At 35.8% G+C, this 27,671-nt stretch overlaps 1 protein-coding gene across 3 annotated transcripts in view; it reads right to left on the minus strand.

The window, feature by feature from the left end:
• Positions 1-1,418: 1,418 nt before the first annotated feature.
• The window catches only part of KCNK2 (potassium two pore domain channel subfamily K member 2), a 160,648-nt gene continuing 134,395 nt past the window's right edge, over positions 1,419-27,671 (minus strand). For all 3 annotated transcript variants that reach the window (XM_054520442.2, XM_054520439.1, XM_054520436.1), the window contains exon 7: positions 1,419-3,675. In XM_054520442.2, coding sequence (XP_054376417.1) covers positions 3,358-3,675 — 318 coding nt within the window. In that variant the 3' untranslated portion in view covers positions 1,419-3,357. The remainder of the gene's footprint in view (positions 3,676-27,671) is intronic.

The following is a 27,671-nucleotide window of genomic DNA, read 5'->3' on the forward strand; positions in this document are numbered from 1 at the left end:
GTAATGGAGTTATGAACGTTCAAATAAAAAAACCCTTTAGTTTATATAAAAACAAAGTCATACTTACAGTTTAATAAGAAATGCAAATCACAAATAAGTTACGGCTTTACTAGACCAGCAAGAATTAAAAACAACAAAAAAAGAAAGACAAGTTGATCTAGACCTCTAATTCTTAGGAATAAACAGCTATTTCAAATCTTCAGAATGTCTAAATTTGTTTTTTGGTATTCCACTTAAAATTTCCCTAAGTCTCTTTGAACTTTAAGCTTTAAGAGTCAAATAATTCTACTGATTTTTGACACAGAATTAGATGGGATTTGGTCTTTTATGTCATGTGTTCCTTAAAATTTGAGAAATAAACAAAGCCCTACACATGGTTCTTTCTTTTTTTGAAGGCCAAGATGCACATTATTCAATTTCCTCTTGGCCTCAGAAGTTTTCCTTTCTTCTGCATTACAAGAGTGAAATACTATTGGAAAACAAGGTGTGTCACATGAACTGTGCAGCATAGTATATAGATCTATGTAAGAAATTGAAAGAACTCCAAAAGAACCACTTTTACATTTAGCGGCTGTAAGGTTGGATAGAGAGCATATTCTAAAATCTATATCTAGGGATGTAGATTAGGGAGTCCCTGATACTTTCTGGTCTAGTAGTTTTTTTTCAAATATCTTTCCAGGAAAAACTACTCACTCTTATACTGGCCTAATGGAAAAATGAACTCACTAGAAAATTCCACGTTTTGTCAAAATCTTTATCAAGTTTCTCCCTACAAGAAATAAACAAAATAAAACTTGAGAAAATAAAAGTGATTTCAGTTCATATAATACACACTTTCTTAAAATTCCCCTAATCCTAAGGATAATGTTGGGGGCTAGTTTCAGAATACTTACTGAGCATCAAATTGCCTAGAAATTAATCAATAAATCTATGTAGGATACGAACAAGGTAAGTAGTCCAAACATTTGTGGTATAAGGTCTAGAAGATCGGTTGGTAACTACCTTCTTTAGACTTCAATACCACCAGGATGCTTAACTGTCTTTTTCTTACAAAAAACACATTCAGGCACCTGTGTTAGGCATTCAGTCTACTTCAGTGTCAAGACAAGGTCTAACAATGATAAAATGTGGCATAAATATATGGTAATATAATAGAAACAATCTTGAATCTATATGCGATTTCAAATATCTTATTTCAAAAATGAATTTCAGTATATTTGGTTTCAGTGAGTAGCCACCGAGGAAAACAGTCTGCATGTATTTAGCAAGGGTAGTATCAATGCATCCAAAATATTTCTTAAATATTTTGAATAAAGGAGTGACAAAAACTCAGCATGAAAAGTAACATCCTGGAGTTCTACCTACCTAGATCATATCTAAATTCTCAGCAGCAAGCAGGAGACTCAGAAAATGCTGACTTTAATTACAAACTTTATTTGTCAATACAATTCACAGTTTATACATGGCGCATTCCACCATATAAATTTTCGGAACAGTTATTTGAGGAAATGGGTGTAGCTTTCTTTCTAAAAGAGCCTGACTTTCTAAAATTTTGGTTGGATTTTTTTTAACTTTATAAAAGTACTTTTAACAAATTAATTGAATATTTACATTTCTAGCTTAAATTTAAATTTTGGAAAATAAGCATCTATTAGTTTATTTGCTTCTTTTAAAGATTCTGGGTTTATTTTTCAAGACCCTAATCTGAATGCCACTTATTCAGATACAGCTCCCACCCCCACACACAAAAAAAGTAAAAGAAATCAGTTTGCAATTATATTTAGGGAAATTATTTTCTTTCTGCATTTTAAAAATTATATATATATACAATGTACAGCAGATCTAAGTATGAAAATAAAGGAAAGGGTAGCAATTTACGGGGTGCATTTACTGAATTTTTTCTGAATCTTGGAACCATCCAAAGAATTACAGGATATAAAATTAAACTAAAAAGAATAATCAGCCTCTTTTATGTAAAAAAAAAAAAAAAAAAAAAAAAAAAACACACAGCAAACTCTCAAAATTTAAATTGTGCTATAACAGCTTTTTCTCTAATGTCAGAGATGAATTATGCCTGCAATCTGCATTTTTCCATGTGCAAAGTCACAGTGATCCCAACTTCAACTTCTGCCCTCACAGCCAAGTCACAACTCCAAAAGTACACCCACAGAAGGCTAGGACTGTGCTCTGCACTCACCACTGTGCCACCTCCTCTCATCTGGCAAAAGCCACCCAACGAAAAGAAAATTATATAAGCCTTTCATACATCAAAAAGCAATTAGAAGCTGGCAGTATACTGTTTATTAGCAAATACTTGTAACACATTGTTTTGCTATTTTCTTTCCATCAGAATGATAATTCACACCCACTGTTTTAAATCCCCTCCAATAATATCCATTTTTAACAGTTTTCTTCTGTCAGGTCATTATATAGATAGATAGATAGATAGATTTTCTTCTTCTGCCTTTAAAAATGTATAGTTATTAATAAATGATAAATTCCAAATACTGCCAGGAAAAAAGGGGATTGTTTGGGAGCAGCCAATTTTACCAGCCTGGTCATAATCACACTGTATATATGTACCACTGGTACCTGAGTCAAATAAATACTCAGAGGGGCCACCTCTGCACCTCATTTCTCTGCAGTGCCTTTAACGCTAGGCAACGCTGAGTGTTGCTTCAATGTCCATCTAATTTGGCATCTATTTCATCTTCGGGCATCATCACTTCAGTCATTTTACACACTGTTTCCAGCAAGGTATGGTATTCAAATGGGAGAACTGGGGTAAAAGACTGCAGAGGTGAGCCTAGGGGTGGGGGCAGGGAAGGAGAAACCACACATTAGCTAGAGAGGTTCTGTTTCTTCATAAGGTAAGGCACTGACAGAAAATTTCTTAGGTAAAAGGCTGCATAAGAATTTCTTGTCATTTACAAAAAAAAAAAAAAAAATGTTGTCATCCATAAATGGTCCATATCTAGGCTCAGTTAGGTAGACCCTGAAAAGTTAAGAACTGATCCCTCAAAGCTACATTGTTACCAGAAACAATTCTCATTCATTCTGAGGCCTTATGGCACATTAGGGAAAGAGAGAGGAAAACAGTCTGGGCACAAAAAGGCATCAGACATTGCTTGTCATTCCACTCATCAAAGAAAGTGGACTGTTCAACAAGCATCATCAGAAAGAAAGTGCTGGCTCAGAATTCCAAATTCTCTTGATGATAGATGACCATGATGGGTGTATCTATTTTGTTCCCCCTTTGAGCTCATGCACAATTTAAAAAATGCTACCAGCAACAGTCATAAAGAGTATAGAGAAGTCCTCACCTATGGCTATGCCTAAGGTTATTTAAAGAGAGGGCTATTTGATGTTCTCAATCACAGCAATCTCTTCACCAGCACAGTGTGGCGTCAAACCATTCAGATAGATACTCTCAGTCTTCAGTAAGGGAGGCAAGACATCCCTCTCGCTGGTCAGGTGGTTCACTGACAGGGTCCTCCTACAAGGAGTCAGCTCCTGATTGTGGTTTCCAGCCAGTTCTGCCGAGAGCTTCCGCTTGATGGAGGTGGCCCGCTGGAACTTGTCATAAATCTCCACACTCAGTCGCCTCCTGGTTTCTTTGAATTCGGCTGTGACATTGGCTGTCCACTCAGCAGCGTGTGCTCTGAACTCTCCTACCTGGAACACACAAGCAGAGAAAAGATAAAGATATCGACATGCCGATCAACATTTTCTATGCTTTATCTTCTGTTCATTTTATTTTGGGATTTTAAAAAGAAGAGTGGAGTAGTCTTTTACAGCACTGGTGGTCTGAGAATTGATGAAATTAGGCAGGGTATACACAGCAGGTTTCTATCTTATATAGATATGGCTCTAAAATTAATCTCTGAACTTAAACTCTATGAATCAAACAATATTTCAGGGGCTCTAGATGTGCTTGGTTTTTATACATGAATCCTGTCATTGAAATTTTTGATGCTGTGAAAAGGCAATCTCTAGCTTTTTAAAAACATTTTTAGTATTTTTTTCACTTGTATCTAATTTCAAGAAGTATTGGAATGTACGAAGGGCAGTAAGATCTAGTAGAAGGAGCAAGGCAGAATAAAAGAGTCTGCAATATGAACCCAGGTGACCTTGTTTAGTTCTGAAAATAGCAATGCTGTTTGCTCAGATGTGAACCTAGTTTTCAGAGATCAGAAAAGGTGTGTGCAAGAGCGTTGTATCCAACCTCATACTGGTCATTTAGGAATTCTCTTTTTCCTAACTAAGCAACAAAATATTTTGTTTCTGCTTTCAGGGAATGCAAATAAATAATAACTGTTAAGTCCACCTTGAAGCCCACTTGGGAAACAGTTAAACCCAAGGCACAGTTTCTCAAAAAATGTTTGTGGAATCCGTGAAATTACCCAACCTGTGGGCTACCACATCCTCAGCTGTAGAACAGACATCTTCACAGTACACACCTAACAGGATGGCTGAGCTAATGAACTTTACAAACTGCAAGATTTTATGCATTTATTATTATGTGGTTATCTTTTGAGAATTAAAGAAAAAAAATGTGCCATCAATCACCCTGAGTCCATCAGACATTTTCTTTGACCTCTTTCAAAACTGCGTCCGTATGTTTGTGTCCTAAAACAGAAAATATGACCAATCCTATGGGAATCTTTATAATCCTCTTAACTAACCAGAATTTAATAATCTAGACTGTCACTTAAAATAATCTCCTAATATGGAACAACTCCTCCATTTTCTTCTAGCACTTTTGCTTTCAGCTTGGGAAACCCACTGAACTCATTTCTTAAGTGACCCAGGCTCTCCTTTGCTTCACAAGCAAACAACTACAGCTCTGTTTAATGTATTTAATTTTTGCCCTCTTGATTTTTCTTTTAAAAAATCAACACGGGAAATATAACTGATAGTTTCTAAATGTTAATACTCATCTGAATTATTGGAGGGGATAGATATATACGTATATCATAATATGATATGTACACATACTTGGAAGTAAGGCTATAGATATAAATGTGTGTGTGTGCGTGTGTGTGTGTGTGTGTGTGTATACTCAAAAACAGAAATGAAACTTCAAATATCCAAGGTGGATAGGAGGATGATACATGGCAAATCAACTCTTTTTTTAATCCACACATAATCATACAGACACATACATTTGGGGATCTATGTTTTATTTTAACAGGCCTTTTATTTCCTAGTTATACTGTCTTAACAAGAAATAATTGCTTGATATCTAGGTCTGGCTCTGAAAAAAAAGCAAAGCTGGAAAAATGAGAACTCTATGGCATGTAGAATCAGCAAAATCAAGCTTTCCTTAACCACTGAAGCAACTTAGGGGAAGCTTGCTGGGAAAGAGGTGCAAATCTACAGGAATTTATCCTGGAGATACTTACTGTTCCTATAAGGGATCCTGTCCAACTATACTTAGATATAGAACGGATTACTAAACATGTAATTCTGTTTTGGGGTACTCTCAGGTTAGGAAGGCACAGGCAGTATCTATCAGTGGTAGCACCCAGTCATTCGGATTTGGCTCCTACAAATTCCATGCACACTTACAAATAAACCCTCCCACAGTTTATATTATTTTTCTATTTTTTACCTAAGTCATGTCTCAAGTCTTGGGGCATGGTCAGAACTGATGGATCTAAAATGAAATCTATTCCATCAGCTTTATTTTGGTTACCACCAGCCTCTTACCTCACAGCCAGTCTTTCATGAACAGAAGGGCTGTAGACTTTCACAGAACCCGCCACCACTTTACTTTAGTAATTGTCTTCTTTTTTGTGTTATCTTAAAAAATATCTTTTTAATATAAAAGTAATAGGCTTTGTGCATCAAAATTCAAATGTTCACCTATATACTTGCTAATTTTCTGTCTTTTCTAATAAGAATGTAAGCTCTATATACATCCTCAGCACCTAGAACCTCGTATGTAGCACATTTCCAATAAGTACCTGTTAAATGAATAAATTTATCACTGGAAATACACATACTCTGTAATCTCATACCACAATGATAGTAATTGGCAGTAGTATTTATAGCACACATGTTATCACCTGTTTTTCTTCTATCCGTATACACTAATCTTACTTTCTGCCTCTTCCATCTCAATTATCATCAACATTTTGCAAAAAAAAGGTCTTACAGTACACACATTGTTTTGTACATAGCTTTTTTCTCATCGAATTTTAGTCCTTTTTCCATGTTAGTACTCATTTCAGCTCATAGTTTATATCAGCCACCTAGCACTTCCCAAGGATAATGGCTATGGCATGATTTAATCATTCCCCTATTGGTGAACATTCGGATAGATTTATTTTTTTTAGCTATTAAAAATAACACTTCAGTGAATATTCTTGTACCTACACCTTTGCTAATGTGTGCAAAGTATTACCGCAAGTGGAAACACTGGGTCGAAAGGCATGAGTATTGATATGGCTTTGCTGTGTTCCCACCCAAATCTTATCTTGAATTGTAGTTCCTGTAATTCCCATGTGTCATGGGAGGGACCTGGTGGGAGGTAATTGAATCACCAGGGTGGGTCTTTCCCGTGTTGTTCTCATGATAGTGAATTAGTCTCACGAGATCTGATGGTTTTATAAAGGGGAGTTCCCCTGCATTCGCTCTTTTGCCCACTGCCATGTAAGAAGTCCCTTTGTCTTCCTTTCCCTTCTACCATGATTGTGAGGCCTCCCCAGCCATGTGGAACTGTGAGTCCATTAAATCTCTTTCCTTTATAAATTACCAAGTCTCAGGTATGTCTTTACTAGCAGTATGAGAACAGACTAATACAAATATTTTCTGATTTTGCAGACACTGAATTTTCTGTCTGATTTTACTGGAGAGGCAGAATAATGTGCCGAATCTAAACCTCTAAGTTTGAATTCTGGCTCCACCACATATTCATTGTGTGTCTTAGGGTAAGTTTTTTAACATCTTTAGCCTCAGTTTTTCCTGTGAAGTGGGGGAAACAACAGACTCCTTCCCATAGAGTTGGTATAACAATCAAATAAGTTAATATATTTAAAAGAGCAACACCGAGCACATAGCAGGCACTAGATACACATACAAAATTTTGCACACTTTCATGACATAGACCTGTATTACCAGTGAGAGTCCTTTTTATTATGGGTATTTATTGAGCATTATTTTCAGACTCAGAATTCCCAGCAGCCTCACCATTTCTTTTCTGCACACTTAGGTATAACCTTTGCATTTTTGTAGCAAAAAGCACCTTATCATTGGCACCTGCATAGAAAGTATTTTAAATATTTTAATCATTTCTTTTTTGCAATTTGAATCTTAAGTGGTCCCGATAAGTTGGACAAAGAATGAAAACCTTTCTTAGACTTGACTGAATTTTCTCGAGAATTTTCACAAAGTCACCGTGATCTCACAGGTTTACACTAATGGCAAACACACAGGAAACAGGAACATGTAGAGCCAAGTGCTACTACCAGTTAGTGATTCCTGCCAATTAGGAAAAGCCTGAATGCAAGAAAAGCTCAGACTCGTTGGAGTCCATAAATTATTAATACTTAGTTATCTTTAATTGCATTCAATTTCTGTCAGAGGCTGGTATTTTTGTCTAATTTTGGAAACATTTTTTTTCTCATTTCTGTAGAATTCCCAGAGGTGGAAAAGTAAACTCTGCAAATCATAAAAGCTGTAGTAACAATCTGTCAGAAATGGGGTGGGACAAGTGGGGGGATGAATGGGAGCCTCACCTTCTAGCTCTATAACCACATTCTATGTGCCCACACCCATGCAATTTAACCTTCTTTGAGCTTCAGATTCCTTACCTATAAAATAGGGCTAATAACCTATTTCACAGGACAAATGTATGAGAGAGAGATATATATATGTATATATATATATATATATACAGCCATGTGTATATATATATATATACAGCCATGTGTGTATATATATATATATACAGCCATGTGTATATATATATATATACAGCCATGTATATATATATATATACAGCCATGTATATATGTGTGTATATATATATATATACAGCCATGTATATATGTGTGTATATATATATATACAGCCATGTATATATATACATATATATACAGCCATGTATATATATACATATATATACAGCCATGTATATATATACACATATATATATACAGCCATGTATATATATACACATATATATATACAGCCATGTATATATATACACATATATATATACAGCCATGTATATATATACACATATATATATACAGCCATGTATATATATACACATATATATATACAGCCATGTATATATATACACATATATATATACAGCCATGTATATATATACACATATATATATACAGCCATGTATATATATACACATATATATATACAGCCATGTATATATATACACATATATATATACAGCCATGTATATATATACACATATATATATACAGCCATGTATATATATACACATATATATATACAGCCATGTATATATATACACATATATATATACAGCCATGTATATATATACACATATATATATACAGCCATGTATATATATACACATATATATATACAGCCATGTATATACACATATATATATACAGCCATGTATATATATACACATATATATATACAGCCATGTATATATATACACATATATATATACAGCCATGTATATATATACACATATATATATACAGCCATGTATATATATACACATATATATATACAGCCATGTATATATATATATATATACACACACACACACACACACACACACAGCCATGAGCTACATGATTTTTTGGTCTGCATATACAGCAGTGATCCAATAAAACTATAATACTATATTTTTACTGTACCTTTTCTATATTTAGGTATGTTTAGATACACAAATACTTACCATTGTGTTACAAGTGCCTGCAGTATTCACTACAGTAACATGCTGTACAGATTTGTAGCCTAGGAGCAATAGGCTATAGTATACAGCCAAAGTGTATAGTACACTATACCATGTAGGTTTGTGTAAGTGCACTCTATGATGTTGGCACAATGGTGAAATTGCCTAATGCCACATTTTCTCATAACATAGCTCCATCTTTAAGCGATGCATGACCGTGTGTGTGTGTGTGTATATATATACACACACACACACACACACACACAGATATATATATATATCATGTTGATGATAATTGAGATGGAAGAGGCAGAAAGTAAGATTAGTGTATAAAGATATATATATATATATCTATGTGTGTGTGTGTATATATATATATCTGTGTGTGTATATATATATATCTGTGTGTGTGCATATCTGTGTGTGTTCTCAAAATATAAGGGGCCACACAATTATTATGATGATAGGTAAAGATGGTATGGTTTGCCAAGGGTGCTTTAATTATTTATTACTTCTAAGACCTAAACTTCTTTTAGAGGAGTGCAGGGCAAATTCATGCTATATAGAAATCTACCCTATAGCGGGTTATATTAAGGTGAAGATACACTGCCTCAATTTCCTAAAGATACTGAAAACAATACATTGACTCATAAAAGTGTGCACTTGGGCAACTCATCTAAACCACCAATAATAGTATCTGTTCCTTTTTAAAAAAAAAATCTTTTTTTTTCTTTTTTCACTTTTTTTTTCTTTGTTTTGAGACAGGGTCTCACTCTGTCTTCCAGTCTGTGGCATGATCATGGCTCACTGCAGCCTTGACCTCCTGGGCTCAAGCAATCCTCCTGGCTTAGCCTCCCAAGTAGCTGGGACTATGGTGCATGGCCCCATGCCCAGCTAATTTTTTAAATTTTTTGTGCAGATAGAATCTCCTGAGGTTGCCCAGGCTGGTCTCAATCTTGTGAGCTCAAATGATTCTCCTGCCTTAGCCTCCTAAAGTGCTGGGATTACAGGTGTAAGCCACAGTACCCAGCCTGTTCCCTCTTTGTTGTGCTCTTTCTACCATTATTTATAATACTTTAGGAATATAACACTGCCCAAACCCAAAGCTTGAAAATCAGGAGAAAAAAAAGAGAAAATAGAGTTCCCCAAAAACTAAACCAAGGCAAGAAAGAATTAATCATTCACATCCAAAAAAGAAAAAAGAAAAACAATCTTGACCTTATAAGATTATAGCAGGGGTATCTAATCCTTTGACTCCACATTGGAAAAAAACGAATTGTCTTAGGCCACACATAAAATACACTAACACTAATGATAGCTGATGAACTAAAAATAAATATATTGCAAAACATCTCATAATGTTTTAAGTTTATGAATTTATTTTGGGCTGTATTCAAAGCTATCCTGGGCTGCATGCAGCCCACGGGCCATGGGTTGAACAAGCTTGGTTTATAGCAATGTACTCATTATTCACCAAGTAACACATAATCCCCTAATGTACGGACTCATATCTTTTCCTGGTGATAAAATTGTCTACTCAAACTCTAAAGATGCTTTTTTGTTTTCAAAGAAATTCAAAAATAAGTTCCTGAGAATATCACATTTATATAAGTAAAATTTTTTCTTAATAGAAATAATGCTTTTGGTGGTCTGGATAATTAAAATTAATCCTTGTGCATTAAAATACTTTTGCTTCATCAGATTTTCATTAAAAAAATTTCAGCAACTTAATCAAATAGTATTTCATCTTCCTATGACCAAGCAATCTGCATTACTTACTAAACCAAGCTGAGGACAAAAAGTGAGCAAAAACAGCTCCAAAAAATCACAATGAATGTTCCTACAGGTCATGTAATTTACGGAAGAAAGAGGTCTTTACTGGAATTCCATGTATTCTTAACTTTCACATGATGCTCACAGCCCAGGTGATCTGATTTACAAAAGAAAAGGAAGGAAATGGAGTGCTATATATAAACAGGCACTTGTTCTCCGACTCTACTGGAACTGTTCTCATCCACCTCACTAAGTTCTCTGTCCTTAACTCGCCGGATCTTCACAGCTGCAAATGGCACTGCTCCGTCCCTCCCAATCAGTGTTTGCTCTTAGTTTCTGAGTCAGCACACTCTCATGGCTGTTGTCTCACTGTTCGGGTCAATTTTCTCAATCATCTGTAGCTTCATTTTCCTTTACCCTCCTCCTTAACTACCTTTGTTCTGCAGGGTTCTATTTTCATTCTCCCTGGATAATCACATCCTTCCGATTGTTTCAATTACCATCTATTTGCTGATGACTCCCAAATCCATATTTCTAGGTCAAATCTTTACTGAATTCCACATCTGTATAACTGACTGCTTATTAAGCCTCTTCACTTTCGATGGCTCCCAGGCATCTCAAACTTATGTCCCTAAGTGAAATCATTTAACTTCTTTAACTTTTTTTTTTTTTTTTTACTTAATATCACATCATGGTACCACTAAGTTTCCTAAGTTGAACTTCAATATAATCCCTTGCTCCTCCTTTTACTGAATCTTACATCAAGTTCTTATTCAAATTTGTTCATTAAAGCAAATCTTACAACCAGCTCCAATTCTTGCTTATTTACCTCTTTTCCTCTCAATTCCTTCACTTCTTTCCGTTCCTATTGTCAAAACTGTGGAAGAGTCCACCATTTTATCTCATATGTATTACTTCTGTGGTCTGCTAACCAATCTTGCTGACTTAATTCCCTATCCCCTCAAATGCATTCTCCACGCAGCTGCCAAATTGCCCTGTAATGAACACAAATCGACCTAGTACTTTCCCTTGCATAAAACCAATTGATGCCTGTTTCACTTACAATAAAGTTCCAACTCTTTAAAGTGACTCATGTAATCTAGGGCTTACCTACTGTTTCAGCCTCAATTCTAATTATCATCCCTCTCAAACTCCATGTCAGGGGCCATCCTGAATGTTTCTTTTATTTCCTCAAAATTCTTCTCTTTCTTTTGCCTTTGTTCATTCATTACCTGTTTTTCTTTCATCCAGAATGCTGTTTCCCAGTCCCTCTCTAGAATATTTCCTATTCATGCTAAACTGGACATCCTCATGGAGCCATTTCCCGATCCCCTAGAATACATTAGAATCATCTGCTAGTTGTGCCCATACCCCTCTGTACTTCCCTAGCATTACTGCTCAACACAGCTTATTACAATTACTAGTCTGATTGCTCTCCTGACTTCATGACACTAGAGACGATATGTCCACCATATTCTATTCAGTATTCCCAGCTCCTAGAAGAGTGTACATAGTGAGAATTCAGTCAGTACTTGTTGGACAAATAAATAGGTAAGTGAATAAAGGACAAATGAATCAATCACATTTTTGATACACAATCCAGTACAAAGAATCTGCTTCCTGGTTGACTCTGATGGGATAATCTTGATCCTCTCAGCAGGAAGATGCAGCCGGTGAAAAGCACTGACTCATAGCCATCTCTATTCATAGTAAAGGTCCAAAATATGTTTCCTCAAACTAACTTTTTAGTCGTTGCAGAGACTCCTCAGCATTCTAAGAAGCCTATGATGCTAATATCTCATTCTCAAAGTGAAGAACATCATGCCTATTGTATATATAGATCTTTTAAATCAGATTTTCTTTCTTTTTTTTTTTTTTTTCCTTTCTCCTTACCAGCCCTCTAACTCTTTTCACCTCTGTCACCACTTTTCATGACAATATCTCACCAGGCTATTCCAGAACCTGGGCTTTATCATCTTTACGGAATGCAATCTTTGAAGTTAAAGAAAGGTTGGCCGGGTGCGGTGGCTCATGCCTATAATCCCAGCACTTTGGGAGGCCGAGGTGGGTGAATCACGAGGTCAGGAGATTGAGACCATCCTGGCTAACATGGTGAAATCCTGTCTCTACCAAAAATACAAAAAAATTAGCCAGGCGTGATGGCACGCGCCTGTAGTCTCAGCTACCCAGGAGGCTGAGGCAAGAGAATCACTTGAACCCAGGAGGGGGAGGTTACAGTGAGCCGAGATCACACCACTGCACTCCAGCTTGGGGACAGAACAAAAAACAAAACAAAACAAAACAACAAAAAACAAAACAAACAAGCAAAAAAGATATGTTAACAATTTCACTTTAGAAGAATCACTAACATCTTCCTCTGCAACTATAAATGTTAATCCTCTGATAGCTTTTCAATGGAGCAAAGTCTCATGATTACAGAGGCCTAGAATCTGCCTCCTCAATAATGGTTCCAAACCTTACCATCCTCAGGTTATCTAACATATCTCAAATAATGTCAAGAAGGCCCTTGTCATGGTGGCAACATAATTTAAAAACAAGCACTTGCCATATTTCAACATTTTTAGAGTAATTTTCCTGAAGTACGTAAGATCGATAGGGTGGCCTAAGAAGGATGAAAGTTCTCTATTCTAGAAGTCTGAAATGTATGAAATTTACAGTAAGCTCATTTATAACCACAAGGAATATTTATTACTCCATTGACTCCACTCAGCTACGTGGCCAATTTTTTGAAGGTAAGGACCATTGTTCTGTTTCTTATCAAGTTCAACCTTCCTTCCTACCCTCTCCACACTGCAACATCTTGGATACTGCTATGAGTATAGTAATTTAATAAAATAAGTTTAGTCTTCCCAACTAGATGGTAAGTTAATGACAGAGACTATGCATTCTATCAATTTCTTCTCCTCATAAAAGTACCCAACATGGTAATTTGAATAGACCAGACTCCTACATATATTCTAACTGACTGGCAAGAGAAATCTGTGACCATTGACTGACATAGCCCTCCTCCTGTACAAAAACACTCTGAAACTTTCATATAAAGGTGATATTTGCATAGGTTCTCTACCAGTGTGTGTTGGTACAGCCTGAAGAGAAAGCAACTTATAAACCAATTTTAATCAGACTAAAATCTTCATGTCCTTTGATAAAAGTCAGTAATTTATAGAAATTAATTCTGATCACGAATTTCCAGCAAAGGAAAAGGCAAGTATGTAAGAAGATATTCTTTGAGCCATATTTTTAATAGCATAATCTTGAGGCTAATAAATGTCATGTATGATGTCAATGTTTATGAGAAGACTGTCAGCTACAGAAACCATTTTTCTTACTACTATGGTTGTATTAAGTAAACTGATTAAAAAACTTGCATTTTTATCAACTGATTACAGCTTTATAAAATAATGGATGCATATAATGATATACAAAGTACATAAAAATGGAAACTATGGATTTTAGCAATTACCTGTTGAGTATCTATTATATGCCAAGTCCTGGGCTTAGTGTTGGCTTTCTTGAGGTAAAAAGTTATTTAAGTAGTATTTTTATTCCCTTTTAAGTCTCCCTTTACTGGCGTTATATTATGCAGTATATAGCATATCCAACTCTAAATAAACCTTGGGGAGGCAGAGTTCTTTATGGGGTGCTATTTATTTGCTCAACACAACCTAAGTATCAGAATTTGACTGCAATTGCCCCCAGGAATTTCTCTGATTCAGATATCACAGTAAAAAAATGCCTGAAGAAGGTATTTAATTTTCAATGGTGTAAAGAAATTTTAAAAAGATTATTTGAGTCTATATTTCCAAATTGTAGCTCTACATTGTTGACTGAAGTGTAATTCATTATATTTTACTACACACACGAGTGTGATAAAGGGTAGTTACCAGTCCTGAATTTCATGTTTGCATAATGTTTTCACTTTTTTAAGTTTCCTTGGCTCCCTCTAGCTCTACTCCAGGTCATTTGAGCAGTTATTTGCTTGTCGCAAAAAGTGTAACATGATTTAAAGAAAATTTTCAGTCTTTTCAGTTTGAAAAAAATTTTTTTTCATTGCATTTTTTAAGTGGTCTTTATTAACTGCATTCCTAAGGAGATGATTTTCCTCCAAACAACTCTGCAAAATGCCAACTCCCTATTTTTGCAAGAAAGTAAAGCCAATTTTTGAGGAGCAGTACTTCTTGATACTTTCTTTCTCCCTCTGCTGTTTTTGAACCATGCGTCTGTGACATGAGTAGGTACCATCCTACCATGACTTTTGATAGAATAGCATCCAGAGTCAGTTTCATGTCAAAATGTTTTCTCCACATGGCAGAAATGATTGTCTCCGCTCTAACTGGGGTTACCCAGAATTTCATTGTTGAATAGTAGCTAATACCCAGGAGGTTCTCCAATTTTAGATAATGCTGTTGCATGAGTCCTGTTTTCCATAAAACTCAACAATCACCAAGAGATTGGACATCGTTTCATTTTAAATATGCTGCTTAACTTATCTGTATAAACTTAGACAACTCCTCAAATTTAGACTAATTCTAAACAAAATTATTTACTTAGCTTAATTATCTATTTCACTTTGACTTTCAGAGCCATCCAAAGCTTTGTCCTTCTGAACAAGGCTTTAGCACTTCCATGCCTTTCCATACATTGGAAAACCTAACATTCTCTGCTTCAGTTTTTTTTTTTTTTTTACCCAGCATACTTTCCCCAACTACCTGTGAGCTTTGAAATCCTGCAATACTCTTTATAGAGTTTTGATTTCTGGTCATGAATAAAAGTGTAAAAATAAAATTTTCTAGTTTTCTAAATAGTCCATCTCCAAAAGATGAGTGTTCGAACAGCATTATTACAATTATTTGCAGTCAGCCACCTTAGAATAGAAATATGTGGTGTGATTTGGAAGTGTGGAAATAGCAATTCTGCCAGGTGTTCTATGGTAAGAAAGCAATTCATATTTTATTTCTCTCAAAGCCCCTTCCACCATGCATTCCTTTGACTCAGGGTCTTCCCTTCTCACTTTATGTACAAGGTCATTTTTTTTTCCCTTGCAGTCTTACAATCTTGTCCTAATCAGTTTCTTCCTATGGAGCTTACCCTGCCTTATCTATATTTTTCATTTGAATTGGCTATACTTTCTCTTCTTAAGTAATCTTCAACTGACTATAAACTGTCATTTGTCAAAGGTAAGCCAGTCCCTGTCCCAGAATAATCACTAGATAAGGGATTTCTACCTGAAACTCTGTAAGGTTTTTCCAATTACCAACAGCCAACTCAAGTATCGATAATACTTGTATGAGTTTGACTTTTTTTTTTTTTTTTAGAAAAGAGCTTATTCTGTACAGATATAATCATTGTTTTTGATGTGGGGAAACTTTTCCACCTAACGGATGGCTTCAAAAGAATCTGAAGCAAAGCTGAGAATTTAGGATTTAAGAATGGCCATCTGGAAATTTTCTTCACCAGAAATAAAACTACAGAAGTCTTCCTGATCTTTGACCAGGATTTTTTTCTGTCCCTTTTGGAGGTGGTATTTTAATTTTAATTTGCTTTTCTCAGTGCTCGAATGCTTATATACCTTAATGCTTTGAAGAAAGTTAAATATTAAAAGTAGCTGAGTTAAAAACATCCCTCTAGTTAAATTTGTAAAAATAATTAGAAGCCTACTTTGCATTCCAATTTCAGCGGTTGCCTAGACTAAAATTCCTAACAATTATCATTAATTCATTTTCTAAAGTATTGACATTTCATTGTATTGTTGAACTGTGCTTGTAAAAGGAACATTTCCAATTATTCTCTTTACCAACCAGGTTTAAAGAAAAAAAAAAGCCTAAAAGGATTATTTAAGTATCACATTATCTTGACAGAACAGTACATGATGTTTTCTCTGGTTTTCAGAGAAGTATATGTAATATTCATAAGGTCTTCTTAACCTAACCTGCTTTTTTTGGCTAGTAATTTCTCTACTTCTTAATATTACACATATTAATGTAATTGTGTAAAGATTAATTACAAGAGTACTTAATCTTTTTAAATAAAGACAATGTCAAGAAAAATAATACTAAAATTTATAGCATTATTTTAAATAATATCTTTCTTCTAAAAATGTCTAAGTATGAAATACAGTGTTAACTGTCTTAATGATGAGGTGTGGCTGCAAGACCAAACACTCACTTGTTGCGGAGTAAACTCAACTTATTTTTGTCATCATATCACTGAGCATCCTTGAAATTCTCTTCACTGCTCTGCTATTGGGGTTTCTTTAACAATCCATTTTATGAAGCTCATCCAAATTATACAGTATCTTATTATATTGTAAAGATGATAATATAGTTTGGATAGTTGTCCCCACCCAAATCTCATGTTGAATCGTAATCCCCAATGCTGGATAGAGGTGGCAACTGGTGGGAGATGTTTGGGTCATGGGGTCATGGGGGTGGATCCCTCATGGCTTGGTGCTGTTTACACGGTAGTGGGTTCTTACGAGATCTGGTCATTTAAAAGTGTGTGTCACCTCCCACCCCACTCTCTCTTGCTCCTGCTTTTGCCATGGGACGTGCCTGCTCCCACTTTGCCTTCCACCATGAGTAAAAGCTTCCTGGGGCCTCCCCAGAAGCAGATGCTTCCTGTACAACCTGCAGAACCATGAGCCAATTAAACTTCTTTTCTTATAAATTACCCAGTCTCAGGTATTTCTTTATAGCAACGCAAGAACAGCCTAAATATAGATGAGGATACTGAATTTCAGAAACAATATAATTTGTGTACTTAGATAAAATTTCATACACTGTTATATGATTGAGTTATAGTAACTAGATAAAATTGATTCCTGAACAATATGCATTTGAACTGTTTGGGTCTACTTATATGTGGATTTTGTTCTGCCTCTGCAATCACTGAGACAGCAAGACCACCCCCTCCCTTTCCCCCAACTCCTACAAGCCTACTTAACATGAAGAAAATAAGGATGAAGGCCTTTATGATGGTTCATTTCCACTGAATAGTAAATATATTTTCTCTTTCCTATGATTTTCTAAATAACATTTTTATTTTCTCTGGCATATTTTACTGTATATATAGTAATATAGTACATAATAATTATACAAGATATGTGTTGATTGTTATCAGTAAGGCTTCTCAATAGTAGCCTATTAGTATTTTTGTGTGTGTTTTTTTGTTGTTGTTTGTTTGTTTGTTTGTTTTGAGATGGAGTCTCACTCTGTTGCCCAGGCTGGAGTGTAGTGGCGCGATCTCAGCTCACTGCAACCTCCGCTTCCCCAGTTCAAGCAACTCTCCTGCCTCAGCCTCCCGCGTAGCTGGGATTACAGGCACCTGCCACCACGCCTGACTACTTTTTGTATTTTTCAGTAGAGATGGGGTTTCACCATGTTGGCCAGGCTGGTCTCAAACTCCTGACCTCGTGATCCACTCACCTTGGCCTTGGCCTCTCAAAGTGCTGGGATTACAGGCATGAGCCACCATGCCCAGCCAAGTAGTTTTTTAAGGAGTCAAAAGTTATACAAAAGGTTTTGACTGTGCAGGGAAAGAGATCAGTGCCCCTCACTCCTGCATTGTTCAAGGGTAAATTGTTATTTGCCAGGACAATGTGGAAACTCTACAAGTACCACTGTCTGATGACCCGGGTGGTAGTAGTGATGAGGCGGTGGAGGGTAATCATCTGTTTGTTGTTCAAGTTCTTAAGGTATTCAAAAAATACCAAGTCAAAAGTAACAACTGAATAAAGAGGTGGGCTGCAACCTTAAAGTCATTTGCCATAATATGCTTTCATTACGTATTTAGCAAAATCAAAATATTTAATGATGTTTCAAAACTCATTCAGGAAACCTAGATTTAATAGTGTTTATTTATAACAAAACGGCATTTTATGTTCACTGCAGCAATACAGGACCAGTCCACTAAAACATGGTTTTGCTTCCTTTTCTCTTCCTCTCCCTTTTCTAAACAATTCAGCCCCAAAGCAGTGAAATGGAGCAGAACTAGTTAGCCATCCATGCAGTTGGTTTGGGAGAGGGCCATGGTACCAGAGTGAAATGTCAGAGCCAGACCAGCATGAGAAGAATGTCTACTCAAGGGGTGGCAGCAGAGTGTGGGTGTCAGAGTCTGAGATGGGTGACGAGGTCAACCCAAAGAGGGAGGCCCAGCACATAGTGTCAGAGACCAAGCAGGGCGGAGAGGGTGTCCCTGCAGGGTTCCTGGTGGTGGTAGTAGCGGCAACTCAAGATTGGCTACATACAAGGAGATTCATCAAATAATATATTGAGAATAACAAGAATCAGAAGCTTCACCACGGATGAGACAGGAATTACAAATATAAAAAAGCAGGAAACCAGAAGTAACTCTATTATATCAGATTGGAACTAGAGATACCAGTATGAATTCATGGTTCTCAAAATATATACATATAAAACAAACAGATATGGAAATATGTGTATGCATGAGTATAAAATATATTCCTTAGCTCTGTCAACTAAGAGTGTGTGAGAGCAGTGACACCCCCATTAGTAATAAACACTCAAATATTTTTCTCTAAATATTATTGTCCTTTATCCACTAAAAGAAATCATGGCACCTTGGAGAAATGGAGGATTCAGGGCTAGGGTAGAGAAACTGTAAGTTGAGTCTGGAACATCTAATGTGCTGGAGTATAAGGAATTGCTCAAGGAATAATGGGGATATGCCAAAAAGACAGAGAAGTTTCAAGGAGCTCCCAGTGGCCAAGCCTTAGACAACTTGAAGACCAAAATAAATGATTGTAACAGATTATAACCCATTGATTACAGCAGAAACCTGTGCGTCTGTATTCACATAAATAAACAAACAGTAAATTGACAGTTTGATGATGAAAAGGATAACCATAAAATCTCAAAATGCCTTTCCAAAAAAATATGCATTAAATACACAGAGAAAAGAGGAGATTTCCAATGGAAAAGGCTAGCAGACAGCACCTTCTGTCATCGGGTTAATATCATGAGTCATGGGACGAATCAAAATTCTGTGTCATCTGATGGACGCAATGAGAAGAGCTTTCCCTGTGCTATTTAGCCTTATGTTGGGTATCAATTCACTTTGACATTTATATTTCAGTGGCACATTTAAGGAGATACATAATAGTTATAATTAAATGTCAGTGTTTAAATTTCAGTGATAATTATATTTTTTCTAACTATTTAACCTAAAATGAAGAATTTATGATTTAAACTAAAATCTTAAAATAGGCACGGACAGGATTGGATCTTCAGAATATCCTCAGAGAGGCCACATGCAACATATGTGGAGGCCAATGCTCTGGAACACTGCTGAGCAACTCTAGGACAAACCTCTTTTCTTTATGAATTATCCAATCTCAGGTACGTTTTACAGCCTCACAGGAATGGACTAACACAAATGTCTAGTTGGTAAAATCAAAGACGTACTTCTTTCATCCAGATCTATGTATCTCTGCGAGTTATCTTTTTCACAGCTATTAAATTAATCATCAAAATAAACTGCATGACGAAGCAGAATTGGGATTTTCTACAACTGTTAAATCCAGATTTGAAAAAATAATGAAGCATACAAATCACATTTCTCCTATTATTAATGTTTAGTGAGAGCACAAAGGTTTTGTATGATCAATAAGTATAATTAAAATAGTTTAGCACTATTTCATACTCATCATTTAACATTTGTATTTTTGCACACATTTTAAACATGTATATTAGTACAGAAACAGTAGTATATCTTTGCAACTTATAAATATGCATACATTGCAAGCACATGCTAAAATTTTTTTTACTACTAATAATTTCCAAGAAAAATTCGGAGATCACAGGAGAAAAGAAAGGAGTTGATGAGAAGTAAGGAGGGAAACAGGACATGTAGGAGGGATGCTACTGTGGTGGACCAGGGAGATGAAAATGGTAGTTTTGGAGATAGCGAAGCATGCATCAAAATGGTGGTATAGAGACTAAAAATGGAGGAGAGCATTTACATGCTTTGTTCATGGAATCATTAGGACTTGTGATGCATAAGCCATGGGGTGAGAAAGAAGACAGCATCAGGAATGACTGAGAGGATTCTGGCATGAGCAACTGGATGAATGCTGGGTGATATTTACCGAGAGTGGGACATTAGAGTAGGACATTGTCGGGTAGCGATACTAGGATTCCATGTGGGTTATGTTAAATTTGAGGTGGTAAATAAGTGGTTGATTTATAAAATATTCCGCTTCACAGCAGCTTCTGCCATCCTCTTGGGGGAGTTTCCATTTCTATGTCAGTGACTCACCTTCAGACTTCCCAGCACTTTAACCTTTGCTGTAGATCAATATCCACTCCCATGTTCATAGACTGGATCTAATCTCTGACCACAACTCTAATCATTCCAGCTGTTTTACTGTATTTCCACTATTATCCTATACTGTGACTGCATTAAGTCTTGTAGACAGTTGGTCCATTAGTGCCTTAGTGAACTGGTCCCCTTTTGACTCCTTCCTTCACTCCACTATTCCCCTGTGAAACATCATCTCTTCACTGTCCCAGGGTCTTATGAATTTCTTCTTTGGACTTCTATTCTAGCACTGTATCATGGCTACTGGTTCATGTCTATCATCATGTTTCCTATTAGACTCTGGTCACTGAGGGCTGAGACTGTGTCCTATTCATCTTTCTATCTCTAGCACCAATCTCAGTGCCTGAAATATAATGGCTGCCCAACAGAACTCTAAAACCCTGAACTGTGCAGATAAAATTTACTGCTTTTTCTTTAAACTACCCTAAGTCCATCATAATAATTAAAACGGACTTAACAATGTTCAAAAATCCAGTTTAATAAAGGTGGTTATTTGAAAATTTAAAGCCATTAAATCTACTTTGTATTCACATTGGAAATTCTATTCCAAGAAGTGACAGATTTCTTTTTCCTGGGAAATCAAGGGTAGAAATTATTTAGGTTTCTTGGGCTAAAGTAGTCTCTGATCAAGTGAGTTACCAGAATTAGTGTCAGTGCAAGCTATAGATGAGCAGTTGGAGAGTTTAAGAGTGTGAAAAGGAAGATGAGAAGTGAGTAATAAAGAAGTGAGAAAAGAACAAGTCTTCATTTTGTGGTTTTTGTTGCTGTTGTTTTCCGAGGTTAATGCATGCATATCTAAATACATGCTCCATTGGTTTAATAATGTCCTTATCATATTTAAACTCTGCCTAATGGAATGTGGGAGAAAATATTCAGCATGGTTTAAGCAGATCCAGGAAAATGATTTTTCCAGTTTCTTTTTCAAAGGTGAAATTGCTTCCAGAAATTTGTCTTAAGAGTAAACTCTCCCATGTACAATTGCATGGGTGTGGGTGGTGGACATTTATAGCAATCCTCTGAAATAATTGACAATCCACTGATGAGCCAGTGTTCCCTTTGACACTGGATAAAATGAAATACCCAGGCAGCAGAAGAAATATAAGCCCAAAGATATTTTCCAAGACTTGCTTTAGATTTGGAAAAAAATAAGTAATGTGTATTGATACATTTATGTCATTGTCCCTGCAGTTAGTCTTTTACTCCTCTTCTTTCTGTTTGCAATGATATCAATTACAGACCATAACATTTCTAGGAGGAAAAACGCAATCTATATCATTAGCACAGAAGAAACAGCTTTGGTTTAAGACAGGTTACTGCCAGCAATTCTGATCTTAGCCTATAGCTGTGCTGTTTGCTTCAGAGCCACTGCCATTGTGGCTGCTGGGTGCTTTAAATGTGGCCAGTCTGATTTGAGATGTGCTCTAAGCGTAACATACACACCGATTTTGAAGGTTTATTATTAAAAAAGAACATAAAATATCTCATGACTTTTATATTATTCAATATTTACATGTCAAATGATAGTAGTTTAGATATGCTATTGGGTTAAATACAATATATTATTAAAATTAATTTCACCTGTTTATTTTTACTTTTTTAGTAAGACTATTAGAAAATTAAAAATTACATGTGTGGCTTGCATTTCTATTTTTATTGGAAATAGAAATACAACATTCTATATATGATATATAACATATATAACATACAAGTAACATATATAGTATATATAATAGCATTATGTATAAAAATACAACATATTAATATATTATATTACATATAATAATCTGATATATAAATATATATTCTATCATATATAATATACAATATTAATACATTATATGCGCTATAGAATATATATTATATATTATCTAATATACTATATTAATATATATTCTATATTAGTGGTTACTTTATGAAGTGCTAGTCCACAGAGCCCTTTCAACACCATCTTTAAACTGGACTACAATAAATCATGCTTTTATTCTTTTATGAATATGTAAAAAAAAGTTCAGAAATCAAGAAAATAAACCAAAATTGGAAAACAATGCAAAATCAGAAATATCCCTCATCCTATTTCAACAAGTAAAAGTAGCAGTGAGGGTCTAATAATGCAAAGTATTCATGCACATTAAGTGAATGCTCACAGCTGCCTTTCCCAAACTAAATATAGCACTGCCAAATTAGTTCTACATAAATGCTGCTCACTGTGCAGGACATGCCCTGTCTTACAAGCATGCTGGTGTATTTTAATTAACTTGGCTAAACTGTAATGATGATGCCTAAGAAACAGGAAGAAAAGGCAGAAAATAAAATAAGGGACAATGGAAATATTGTGGAGGTGACAGGAAGGCAAAGCTGGCATCTCACCCCAGAAGAGTGCAGGGGCTTACCCTGAGCCTGGTGAAACAGATCAGAAGTGCCGTGGGCCTGTCTCCCCAGCTGTGTCCATTGATGACTTTTGAATTCGGAATATGGGGAAAAATAATGCCTCTGAATGTAAGGATAAAATATGGGACTCTTCCATTGTGAAAGGAAATCAAAGAGCTATACTTTAGTGTCCTTTTAACAAATGTTCCTAAACAGTATCCTAAGGTAGCATGATAGACACACACATGGCCACCCTTTGTCTGTGGCCATCAGAGCTGTCCAAAGCATCTACTTATATTCCATGAAAAGTCAAGGACTGTGACAAGAGAAAAAATGAAATGGAACTCCTTCACTCCCACTGCTAGTCACCTCAGGCAAACTTTCATATTTAGCACTTATGATATCACTTTATGCTTTAGAGAACACGATTTGACCTATTTTTTTGTATCCATTTAACAGGGAGCTGTGTTATAATGGGTTTCTGTTAAACCTTGGTCTAGTTATTTTATGAAGCCTGTATTACATCAAGTAATAAAGGGGTAAGAAATATTCAAGAAGGAGACAAGAGGCAGAGGAGAAGCAAAGACAAATTCAAATGCCTCTCCTGGTGCCTTACCAGTATTACCTATTGCCTTTTATTTGGTATTAACTGAAAAAAAAAAAATCCCCCCAGCTTCATTAGCTTCATTATCTCTTATTAAATCAATGCTTAGTGAGAAGGAACTCTTTTGCCTTTGTCTGATTTTAACATCTTCAAGGTTCATAACAAAGCTCTCAAAGGCTTTAACTATTCCCAAGTTTCTCTCTCACTAGCCTCCTTATCTTCTTTCTTTCAGATGTAAAAGTTGGTTGCTCATGCATTTCAAATAATGGAAGATAAAAACCGCCAGAGAAAGAGAAAGGAGGAGAGAATTAACCAGTTCATTTTTCTCTAGTTTTAAAATACCTTCAAACTGCCAGTTTCTCCAATAGGGAACAATCCATGTACACATTATTTTTTTTTGGTTTTTGGTTTTTCAATTTTTTATTTTTTTAATACAAGGTCTCACTCCCACTGCCCAGGCTGAAGTGCAGGGGCATGATCTGGGCTCCTTGCAACCTCGACCTCCCAGGCTTAAGCCATCCTCCCACCTCAGCCTCCTGACTAGTTGGGGGTACAGGCATGCCACGACACTGGGCAATTTTTTTGTATTTTTTGTAAAGACAGGGTTTTGCCATGTTGCCCAGGCTGGTCCTGAACTCCTAGGCTCAAGGGATCCACCTGCCTTGGCCTCCCAAAGTGCTAGGATTACAGGCATGGGTCACTGAGCCTGGCCATGATTGCTTTGTGAGACAACATACCCAGCTACCTGATAGCTTTAGTAAACACAAGAATATGACACTATTCATGGATGCTGATATGGTTTGGGTGTGTGTCCCCACCCAAATCTCATGTCAAATTGTAATTTCCAGTGTTGGTGGTGGGACCTGGTGGGAGCTGATTAGATAATGGGGACGGATTTCACCCTTACTGTTCTCGTGATAGTGAGTGAGTTACTGTAAGATCTGGTTGTTTAAAAGTGTGTAGCTCCTCCCCCACTCTCTCTTCCTCCTGTTGCAGCCATGCAAATCATGCCTGCCTCTCCTTAGCCTCCCACCATAATTGTAAGTTTCCTGAGGCCTCCCCAGCCATGAGTCTGTACAGCTTGCAGAACGGTGAGCCAATTAAACCTTCCTTTATAAATGGCTCAGTCTCAGGTATTTCTTTATAGCATTGCAAGAATGGACTAATACAGATGCCAACCATGGATAAATAGAACATATTTGTAACAGTAAACAGTTTCAAAGAGGCAATGGTGTAGAAATATAAAGGTAGAGTTGTTTCAGCCCCAATTAGCAGTGTCATATTAGAGATGAATGCAAAGACCCACAAATGGACAATAGGATAAATTGATTAAGATAGAATATTTATTAAATATAAAATTCTAGAGCTTTGACATTACCCAAGAACTTTTGAGACAACACTTTTTACTTAGTTGCTTTTAATTTATAGAATCTACACTTTTCATCATAAATCCTTGGGTTGATTTGGCAAGGTGGGGCGATCTACAAGCAACTTCAAATTTACATGTCTAACAATTCCTCTGTGTATTTTAAGGAAATACTGTTTCATGAGATTCAGCTTTAGCTAATTACTATTCATTTAATAGTAATTAATTAGTAATTTATTTAATAGTAATTTTATAGTAAAATTGGGATAACTTTTTTTTTTTTTGAGACAGAGTTTTGCTTTTGTCACCCAGGCCAGAGTGCAATGGCATGATCTCGGCTCACTGCAACCTCTGCCTCCCGGGTTCAAGCGATTCTCCTGTCTCAGTCTCCCGAGTAGCTGGGATTACAGGCATGCGCCATCATGCCCGGCTAATTTTTGTATTTTTTTTTAGTAGACACAGGGTTTCACCATGTTGGCAAGGCTAGTCTCGAACTCCTGACCTCAGGTGATCCACCCACCTTGGCCTCCCAAAGTGCTGGAATTACAGGCGTGAGCCACCACGCCCAGCCCAGGAGAATTTTTTTATAAAGTTTAATCTGCTTATTTAAAATAAGAAGAGTGCTTTTAGTTGGCAATTTTTTATTAGGCCTCCTTTCAAAAAACCATTACCCTGCCCCTACACAAAAAGAACTGCAGGAAGCGTGTGAGTATTCCCACTGGTAAAATGCAGAGTAACAAAAGCATTGTCTATCTTGGATGTAAAACTATACAAAACATTTCCATTTGGATAGCCTGTAAACTGCATGATGTCTCAAAGCCAGGAACGCATTTATTCCAGTCAAGCATAAGCCCCCCTCACTTTTCCCTCTCGAACTGTGAAAAAACATACTGACTTGTTTTATGTGTAGTCCTTAATGCAGCACTAATATAAAATATCCACATTAGCATTCAAGTGCCAGAAATAGCATCAGTACTCTGAAGATCTTTTAGTATGTAACACTGTCAAAGGGAGAGAGAGGTAGAACTAATTCTTTCCTGGAGCTGCTCATTCAGAATTCCTAAGTGGATCAAAGGGAATCTCAGATACATCATCTCTAATAAAGAACATTCCTGCTAATTTCCACTGGAAGAAGAAAACTTGTGTTGTTTGGAATTAACAATCATTTTGAGCCAGCATTTCTGAGCAAAAGTTTTTAAGTTAAAAATAGAAGCAGTAGATTATTTAGCATTATCCATCAAAGGTAACTATATTTTCTCATTGGAGAGGTTGGAAAAACACACCAATTCCTCATTTAGAGAACCATAGTGAATTAATTTCATGTTAAGAACACACTTTCTCTAAGCACCCTTTCACTTTATCCAATACTATTACTATGCTTATTGTTCTCTAGAAACATATCAGTTGGATAAAAATAGCCCTTCCTGCCTGCATTTTTCTTCACTCAGCCATAGATTTCACCTTTCAAATCAAATACATGCCCTGCAAATCAGCAAATTTGTCATTTTACACAATTTAGAAAGTTTAAAAATATTTAAAAACCTTCTTGAAAATGTTATTAATACTTAAAATAGAATCAACTGTTATAAGGGGCATTTCATACGTAGGAAGTGGGTACTCTTTAGCTAGAAAACAGGGAGTCCTAAGGACCAATTATTTAAAAGTAAAACAACGAAAGTATTAAACACGCAAAAAGGCTTCCAGCCATAAAACCATCACATCAGGAATAAAAACGAAATATTCCTGACATTTTGCTGCAGCTATAGATTAAGTTTTGAACTAGCTTCTTATTTGATACATCAAACTTTATACCACCTCTTACAGTAATTTCTCAAGATTTTCTTTATTAAAACATGAATCATTTTAGCCTCTTGAAAATTTTAAGTAGCTTATTTGCCAAGCTACTCAAATATAAAATTAATCACTCCTTAAATATTGTCATTTGATTTTATATCTGTAAGCAATAATAGAATGAGTATAAGCCACCAAAATAAGTACACTTTGGTTCTACTGAAAACATTTTTAAAAATGAACAAAATTAAAATCTTATCTTCAGTTTGATAGAGATGAAAATCTAGCCCTTCTCCTTTTATCAGTGAGATATAGATATATTAATATTGAAAATAAGCATGAAAAACAAAATCTCTACATTATTAAAGATTTATCCATTTTTTTCTGAATTCTATCCCTTCTGAGTTGAATCATTTTCTCTCTACACCCATTCATCCATTCAATTCAACAAGCATTTATTGAGTGCCTGTTATATGCTAAGCAGCATTTCACTTGATTTTGATAAA

This window comes from Pongo abelii, chromosome 1 (genome assembly GCF_028885655.2).
Source record: "Pongo abelii isolate AG06213 chromosome 1, NHGRI_mPonAbe1-v2.0_pri, whole genome shotgun sequence".
NCBI lineage: Eukaryota > Metazoa > Chordata > Mammalia > Primates > Hominidae > Pongo > Pongo abelii.